The sequence below is a fragment of the Pongo pygmaeus genome, chromosome 20 (assembly GCF_028885625.2).
Source record: "Pongo pygmaeus isolate AG05252 chromosome 20, NHGRI_mPonPyg2-v2.0_pri, whole genome shotgun sequence".
NCBI classification, from domain to species: domain Eukaryota; kingdom Metazoa; phylum Chordata; class Mammalia; order Primates; family Hominidae; genus Pongo; species Pongo pygmaeus.
Window position 1 is genome coordinate 19,698,654 of NC_072393.2, and position 9,120 is coordinate 19,707,773.

General features: G+C 57.1%; 1 protein-coding gene across 1 annotated transcript; it reads right to left on the reverse strand.

The window, feature by feature from the left end:
* Window positions 1-1,778: 1,778 nt before the first annotated feature.
* Window positions 1,779-9,074, reverse strand: HAPLN4 (hyaluronan and proteoglycan link protein 4). The gene is made up of 5 exons (XM_054465059.2): window positions 9,024-9,074; window positions 7,574-7,691; window positions 6,941-7,303; window positions 4,655-4,987; window positions 1,779-4,340 (listed from the first exon to the last, which is right to left on the reverse strand). The coding sequence occupies exons 1-5, from the start codon at window positions 9,024-9,026 to the stop codon at window positions 3,949-3,951; spliced, it is 1,209 nt and encodes a 402-aa protein (XP_054321034.1). The 5' UTR covers window positions 9,027-9,074; the 3' UTR covers window positions 1,779-3,948.
* Window positions 9,075-9,120: the final 46 nt, after the last annotated feature.

Genomic DNA, 9,120 nt, shown 5'->3' on the forward strand with positions numbered 1-9,120 from the left:
TATAAATTGGCCCCATCTCTAAGAAAATGTGGAAATCACTATGAACATGGCAAGTTTTAGGCTGGGCGCAGTGGCTCATGCCTGTAATACCAGCACTGTAGGAGGCCGAGGCAGGTGGATCACCTGAGGTCAGGAGTTTGAGACCAACCTGGCCAACATGGTAAAACCCCGTCTCTGCCAAAAATACAAAAATTAGCCATGCGTGGTGACACGTGCCTGTAATCCCAGCTACTTTGGAGGCTGAGGCAGAAGAATCGCTTGAACCCGGGAAGCAGAGGGTTAAGGTAAGCCGAGACCGTGACGTTGCACTCCAGCCTGGGCAATAAGAGCGAAACTCTGTCTCAAAAAAAAAAAAAAAAAAGGTAAATGGGGAGTTTTGACCCTTTGAACAAACAGCTTTTTTTTTTTTTTTTTTTTGAGACGGAGTCGTCTTGCTCTGTCGCCCAGGCTGGAGTGCAGTGGCGCTATCTCAGCTCACTGAAAGCTCCGCATCCCGGGTTCAGGCCATTCTCCTGCCTCAGCCTCCCGAGTAGCTGGGACTACATGTGCCTGCCACCACGCCCGGCTAATTTTTTGTATTTTCAGTAGAGACGGGGTTTCAACGTGTTAGCCAGGATGATCTCGATCTCCTGACCTCATAATCTGCCCACCTCAGCCTCCCAAAGTGCTGGGATTACAGGCGTGAGCCACCGCGCCAGGCCTGAACAAACAACTTCTGATATCATCCTCCAGTTATACTTGAACTTGTGAGTGATGATGTGGATACTTACTTCTAACAGAAAAATATTGAGAACAATATAAATGTCCACCATTAGGAACCTGACTACAAAATTATGATGCATTCAATCCAAACCATTGATCCTCTTCAGACTGTCAAAAGAATGAGGAAGAGGCGATTTACTTATTTTTATTTTTTGAGACAGGGTCTCACTCTGTCGCCCAAGCTGGAGTGCAGTGGTACAATCGTGGCTCACTGCAGACTCGACCTCCTGGCTCAAGCAGTCCTCCCATCTTGGTCTCTTAAAGTGCTGGGATTATAGGCATGAGCCACTGTGCATGGTCAGGACCTTACACTATTTTTTCTCTTCATGCTTTGTTGTATTCTAGAAACTTCCAGTGCTCCCTCAGCCCCTGCCCTCAGCCCACATATTCATGTCAGGGAAAGTTTGTAATGTCTCTCCCTTCCTGGTACAGGAACTCCCCATCCAGTTTCCCGAATTTCATGCCTTCGATCTTGTCAGTGACCCAGTCAGGACAGAGTTGACAAGGAGCAGACCCATGGTGGGTGGCTAAAGGGAGATAGTGGGCACAGGATGGGGGAAGAAAGAGGAGCAAGAGATTGGCGAGGTGGGGGAGGAATGAAGGACACCACTTCCAAAGAGAATAAAAACCAAGCCCGGCCAGGTGCAGTGGCTCATGCCTGTAATCCCAACACTTTGGAAGGCCGAGGTGGGTGGATCACCTGAGGTCAGGAGTTCAAGACCAGCCTGGCCAACATGGTGAAACACTGTCTCTACTAAAAATACAAAAATTAGCCGGGTGTGGTGGCAGGCACCTGTAATCCCAGCTACTCGGGAGGCTGAGGCAGGAGAATCACTTGAACCCGGGAGGCAGAGGTTGCAGTGAGCCAAGATTGCACCACTGCACTCCAGCCTGGGCAACAGGGCGGGACTCCATCTCAAAAAAACAAAACAAAACAAAAAACCCAAGCCCCCCAAGCTTGTAACATCTTATCTACCAAAGTGCATTTATACAGGAATTACCCACTGGCTGCCTCATTTTCTCATTCATCAAAAGAAACAAGGATTTATTGAGCCCCTACTGTATGCTTGGCACTCACGGGGACCACAGAACAGCCCTGGTACACCGGGAGAACACAGGTTCAGAAGGAGTTTGTCACTTGGTCACACAGTGAGCAAGAAGAGGCAGAATTCAAACCCAAACCGACCTGGTCCCAAAACTCAGAGATAGGTTCCCTAGAGATGACATGACAGTAAAGAGGGCCCCAGGGAGGACCCCAGTACTCCTGCAGGCAAGACTTTGGGACTGGGGTCTCCCACGGCCGGGATGGCCTTGTCCATAGATCATGTACCTCCAGCTAACTGTCAACGCTGAGGACTTTGGCTGGGTCCTGACCTCTTAGCACAGATCACCACTTGGAGCCTGGTGGGTGTTGAATTCTAAAGAACATTCCATCCCTCCTGGATCTCTAAGGAGGGAAATGTGGGTGGGGGTCAGGGAAGGAGAGGGGAACTCAGTGAGAATGGAGATGGGGTCTCAGAGGACAAAAGAGGAGCTCAGTGCTTGCATATCTCAAAAGGCCAGGGCACGCCATAGCCTCAGTTTCCTCATTTGTAGGACGACGACAAACATGCCCGGGTGTTGCAAGATTGTCTCGTGCACAGCTGCTATCCGGCATAGAGTTAACGTGCAAACGGAGGGTGGCTTAGCAGCTCCAGAAGTCCAGCCCTGTCTGGGGAAGGGGCAGCCATCAGGCCCCTGATGGGGTGCAGTAGGGTAGCCCCAGTAGGAGGCACCCAGGACTTCTGGCCCACAATGAGAAGTTCCTGAGAGCTGGAAGTTTGTTCGTCATGAGGACAACATTGACAGTCTCTATGGCAACAGCTTGGTGAACAGGGCCCCTTGTCCACAAGGAAACGCCTAGGGGGACAGGTGTTCTGTTACCTCGGACACCAGAGTTTGGTCACCGTGGCAACAGTGGTGTGGTCCAAACCACCTGGGGGAGGAGTTTGGAGGGTGGCCTGGAACTGGAGTGGGCTTGGGGACAGGGACAGTTTGTTTCCATGGTGAGAGCCGGAGAACTGGATGTTGGGTCACCCTGGGGACAGCTTCGGGGAGGGTGATCTCCATGGCGGTGGGTCAGGGTAGGGACAGCCAGAAGTTGAGGTGGAAGTCTCTGGGGTGGGGACCAATGAGCTGAGAAATGTGTGGTATCCATGGTTACAGCTGAAGGAGGGAGGCACCGTCTTCATGGGTGTGCCTGATGAGGGAAGGGGTGTGTGACTCTAGGTGACAGGTAGCAGCAGGACTGGTTGCCTTGGTGACAGTGGGACCCAGGGCAGCTGCTCTCCATAACTAGTGATACGGATCTTATGGGTCCCCAGGCCTGGGAAGATGGTCTCTTTGGTGACAGTTGGGAAGGGGACATCAGAGGACAGTGGGTTTGCTCTCCCTTCAAAGAAATATCTGAGCAGTGGTACGTGGCCCCCTGTAAGTGAGCCAGCTGGCTGTGTGTCAGTCTGAGGTGGCATATGGGGGTGATCGCCTATGAAACTAGAGGGGTGTGCCCTGTTACCCAGAAACTTCAGGGGACTCTCAGGGAGAGGGGGAGAATGGGAGTCTCCAGGACTCAGGTCACCATAAGGGAAAATAAGCGCCTCGGCCCACAACCTCCATGTGACCACGGGAAGTGACCCTGAAGTTCCTGCAGTCTCTCCAGGTGAAGAGGAGGAGGAGGAGGCGCCCAGTGTCCACGTGACCGCAAGGGACTAGTATTCAGTCTCCAGTGAGATGCAGAAGGTGTACGGCCAGTCTCTAGTCAATCCCGGGGGTCCAGCCACCAGGCGACCACGGGGGCAGTTGGTCTGTTTCCAAGTGGTCTCAGGAGGCGTGGCCAGTCTTCAGGAGCCTGCGGGTTCTGCTGGCCTCCTGAGGTCCTCAGGGGGCGTGGCCCTCATGGAGAAAGTTGGGGAGTTGGGGGAATCCTCTGTCCAGAAGAGGTGAGGGCTGGCCAGGCTCCAGGGAACTCCAAAGTACTGTTCTGCCAGGACTAGCCAGTCTTCAGGGACCTCAGGGGCACAGTTAGTTTGTAAGGGACCACAGGGAATATGGCCAGTGTCCAGGGCTTCAAGGGCGTGGCCAGCCTCCAGGGGACCACCGGGCTCTAGACCAGTGGTCAAGCGCCCTGGCTGTCCGCCTGCTCCCAGCCTAGACGCGCAGAGGGGTCCAGGCAGCAGGATCGCGCGCGCCCCCTGCCCAGCCGCCGCCGCCCGCCCAGCCCCAGCCCCAGCCGCCGGGTGCCGGGTCTGGTGCTCCTGGAGCGCGGTAGCAGTAGACGCCGAAGAGCCGTCGGGTGGCGTCCGGGAAGCCGAGGCTGCGCACACCAGGCCTGCGGCCTCCGCAGCGCGCGCGCGGGTTCACGATGGGGTAGCGCGCGCTGCCATCGGCCAGCCAACCCGCGGTGCAGCGGTCCAGCAGCTGCAGCTTCCACGCGGCAAACAGCTGCCCCACCTTGGCCACGGCCGCGCCACGCGCAGCACACGCGCGCGCAGCTCCGGAGAAGGGTACAGGCCGCAGCGGCTTCAGGAAGAACACACGCCCTGCAGGGGTGGGGTGGGGGGTGGGTTATTAGTGCGGCTCCTGGGACCCTGCCTCGGCGGGATTCAGGACTGCCCCCCGCATGCAGCCCAGGACTCTGGCCTCGGCCCCGGGATCCAGGAACAGTTCCTCCTTTGAAGCCTGGGACCCCAGCCTAGACCCAACCAGTGTTGGTACCAGGCGGTGTGTGCTGCGCCTAGGCACTCTTGGGAGAGGGGTCTCCTGTTTCTGATCGCTAAGAGCTGGGTGGGGAAGAAGGCCCCGGGGTTGGGGCAGTGTTGCAGCAAAGGCCAGTCTTGGGGTGAGGCCTACGCACCCGGCAGGTTGGACGTGAAGCAGAAGGCGTCGTAGCGTTCCTCGGCGTTATGGCGATACCCGTAGTTGCGCACGCCCCCGTTGGCATCACCACCGCCCCCTGCGCTCCCGGTCCCTCCCAGGCCGCCGCAGGGCTCCCGGGGCCGGTTCACGGGGTATTGCACTGAGCCGTCGCGCAACCAGCCCGCGTTGCACCAGTCCAGGCCGTCGCGCCAGGCCGCGTGCAGCTGTTCTGCAGATGCCAGGATGCCGTCCTGCTCGGCGCACGCGCGCTGCGCCTCCGCGAAGGTCAGCTTGTATCGGCCTCCACGGGGGTGGTAGGGAAAGACCACGCCTGGCGGGGGGCGCACGGGATCAGCCGGTACACCTCAGCCCACCCTTATGCACCTGACGTCTGGGGTGCTATGACTCTTCAACCGGGACCTTCCAGTCCATTCCTCCTCACTCTGGCCTCATACCTGACCACGATCCTCCCCAGCTCACACCCCATATAGTTGGCTCCCTTCACTTTAAGCTTGGGATTCACTTGACCCTCCCCCTTAACATACTAATTGTGCCCATCCCCTCCCACCGCTGGAGGCCTTTGCTCATGCTCTTTCCGCCTTATTCTGCCTGTTGAACTCCTATTCATCCTTCAAAATCCAACTGCCAAACCCTCTTCCATTCAGTCCTGTGTGCCTCTGACATTCCCCCAGTACTGGGTCCCTCCCTCTGGTCCAGCCCTGAGCCCACGGAGCCTGCGTTCAGTGCTGACTCTCCTAGACTAGGACCCCCTGGAAGATTGGCCCTAGGTGAAGACCCCTTCGATTCCCCCAGCATTGTCCAAGGCAGTACCCACTGGGTTCCCTTCTACCTTCAGTTCTGATGACTTTGGAACTAGTCCCTCATTGGACTCACAGTCCGTTCAGCTCAAGTATTTTGTGCGTCTGTGTTTGAGGGACGCGGGTTGGGGGTGAGTGGGGTACCCAGGAAAGAGGCAGACAGGGGCCAGGGAGACCTGGAGCTGACAGACTAGGGATTGAATCCTGTCTCTGCCACCAACTAGCACTGTCCTGGGCAAGGCTCTAACCTCTCTGAGCCTGTTGTCCGTCTGCTGGTAATAGCTGTCTCCCTTGGGGTTTTTAGGAAATTAAATTAGAGACTCCTGAGAACTCTTCAACTAAGCACCTGTCACATAGAAAATGTCCAGTAAAGGAGAGCTGCTGCTATTATTGTTGTTATTTGTTATTGTTAGGGAGGTCAACAAGCAAGGGCCCTGAAATCTCACCTAGAGTCTTCTAAAGTGAACTGGAAAAGGCCAACCAAATGGGAGGGAATTCTTCAAATAGAAACCCCACCTCCCAGCTCCAGGGTGAGCCAGTCAGAGCATCTCATCTTCCAACTACAGTGATTGGCTCACAGTTGGGCACATGACTCAAGCTGAGCCAGTGAGGGACAACTCTGGGACTCTAGCTGCTGCTCCTAAGAAATCAGTTGCTAAGCAGGGAAGTGAAAGCCTAGGCACTGTGGTCTTGGTTCCAGAAAGAGAAACCTGTCGGAAGAAAGCCTACCTGGGAAGCAGAGCAGAAGGATGGTTCCTGACGTGGTGTGAGTGCCTGGATTTCACTGTGCCTGAATCCTATCCCAGGACTTCTCAGTGTCCTCATTGTGGACATTTTGGACGGGATCACTTTTATTTTATTTTATTTATTTATTTATTTATTTTTCTGAGATGGAGTCTTGCTCTGTCGCCCAGGCTGGAGTGCAGTGGCACGATCTCCGCTCACTGCAACCTCCGCCTCCCGGGTTCAAGAGATTTTCCTGCCTCAGCCTCCCAAGTAGCTGGAATTACAGGAATACACCACCATGCCTGGCTAACTTTTTGTATTTTTACTAGAGATGGGGTTTTGGCATGTTGGCCAGGCTGGTCTTGAACTTCTGACCTCAGGTGATCAGCCTGCCTCAACCTCCCAAAGTGCTGGGATTACAGTCGTGAGCCACCATGCCCGGCCTGGATCACTCTTTGTGGGGGACTATCCTGTGCCTGGTAGGATGTTTAGCTGCATCCCTGGCCTCTACCCACTAGAGGATAGTAGCAACTGCCTTCTCCAGATGTGGCAACCTAAAATATCTCCAGACATCGCCAATGTCCCTGGGGAGGAAAATCACCCAGAATCAGATATGGGGGCTCTAGCCCAACCAACCCTCTAAATGCCTGCAGGCCAACTTGATTTGGTTTATGTCCCTTGCCATCCCCGCCCCCCTCCTTCCTCAGAAGCAAGGTTTATCCTCCCCACCGGCTGATCACCTTCCAGGTCCAGCTTGACCATGCCAGCGTCGTCTTCCAGCTCATTGGTGACTTCGCACTCATAGCGCCCGTAGTCTTGCAGCGTGACGTTGCGGAGGACCAGGGAGGCATCCCCGGGCCCGTCGCCCTGCAGCTCAGCCCGCCCACGGTAGCTGCCGAATGCCCGGTGCTGGGGGCCTAGTGCCACGAAGACGTCGGTGAAGGCCAGCGGGTCCACCACCTTTGTCCACTTGAGCCGGACGCCGTCGTGACCGTGGGCGGCTGCCTCATAGTGGTAGCGGCAGGGCAAGACGATGGTGCCACCCCGGTGGCTTACCACCTGCCCGGGCGCTGTCTGTACCACTACCGAGCCCGACTCACCCTCTGCGGACAACCAAGCAGGGTTCAGAGAAGGGGCCTAGGGGCAGAAGGGGGCCTCTGGGGAAGGTGTCTCTGGGGAGGGGAACGTGGGAAGACTCGGGTGGGGGTCGGGGAATCAGAAGGGTCCAGGGGCTCAGGGAGAGGGCGAGGGGCTCAGATGGGGAGTGGTTGGGGGAACAGTGGACGTCAGGAACGCCCTACCCCCTACCCCTCTCCGCCCTTGGCCACTTCTGCTTTTCGCGGAGAAGACCACTTTCAGCGGCCGGGACTCACCCAGCACGTGCACGACCTTCTTCCGGCCACGCTGAGCCCCCGCGGGGGCTGTCAGCAGCAGGACGCCCCAGGCCGCGGCCCAGAGCGCGCCGGGACCGAGGGCCGCCCGAGCGCACACCTGGGGGGCGGGCACAGGGCGCTCAGTCCAGCCTCCCAGCCTTGGCTTTTAGGAGGCCTGGCTCCCTCCCGGGCCTGCCTTCCCCACAGAGAGGACCTCTCTCACGCCCAAGCCCCCACCCTTTCCGGGGTCCCGGAGAACTCCCCCTCCTCCTCCTGGGACCTCACATCCTAGCTTCTGCAAGAACCCACGCCCCTAGACTCCCCCGCCCTTAGTCCTGCCCCAGATCCCGCCTCATTCCCCCCCACCCCAAAACCCGAGGCTCGCTGCCCCGCCCCCTTCTGGCCCTGGCCCGGGCCGGGGATAGGGGGGTGGGGAAGAGCTGGAGGAGCGGTGGCAGCAAGGTTATCCGTGCGCCAGGAGACTGCAGCAAACCGGGCCGGGGCGGGCAGGGAGGGGGGAGAGCTGGAGAGACAAAGGGAGAGACGCGGGGAGAGAACAGGGACAGAGAGAAAGGCAAGGAGAGGCAGAGAAGAGTGAGCGACACAGAAAAAGGGGAAGGGAAGAGGGAGAGGCAGAGATGGAGAGGGAGAGACAGATGGAAAAGAAGAGACAGATGTAGAGGGAGAGACAGAGATGGAGAGGGAGAGACAGAGAGGCAGAGGGAGAGACAGACGGGCAGAGGAAGATACACAGATGGAGAGGGAAAGACAGAGATGGAAAGGAAGAGACAGAGAGGAAGAGACAGAGAAGCAGAGGGAGAGAGACAGAGGCAGAGGGAGAGACAGAGATGGAGAGGGAGAGACAGAGATGGAGAGCGAGAGACAGGCAGAGGGAGAGACAGACGGGCAGAGGAAGATACACAGATGGAGAGGGAAAGACAGAGATGGAAAGGAAGAGACAGAGAGGAAGAGACAGAGAAGCAGAGGGAGAGAGAGAGAGGCAGAGGGAGAGACAGAGATGGAGAGGGAGAGACAGAGATGGAGAGCGAGAGACAGAGAGGCAGAGGGAGACAGAGAGGCAGAGGGAGAGACAGAGAGGCAGAGGGAGCGACAGAGAGGGAGAGAGAGAGACAGAGAGGCAGAGGGAGCGACAGGAGAGTGCCAGAGGCAGAGAGACTCAGAGAAGAGGAGGGAGAGATAGCGGCAGGGAAAGACAGAAACGGAGAGGAGAGGAAAAAGGCAGAGAGGATGACAGAGATGGAGAGAGGCAGGGAGAAATAGAGAGGGAGAGAACCTAGAGTGCCAAAAAGAGAGATCAAAGAGGGTGAGAGACAGAGAAAAGGAAGAGACAGAAGAAACTCAGAGGGATATAGATTCAGAGACAGAGAGATATAGAATCCAAGATTGGGGAGACGAGGCACGCACCACCCGCGACCGCAGCCCCACTTACCATCTTGCCCGCGCGGCCCCCGCCTAGCGGCCCCTACGTACCCGGACTGCGCTCTCCGCACACCCGGTTAAGACTGGGCAGGTCCCTGCAGGCGGCG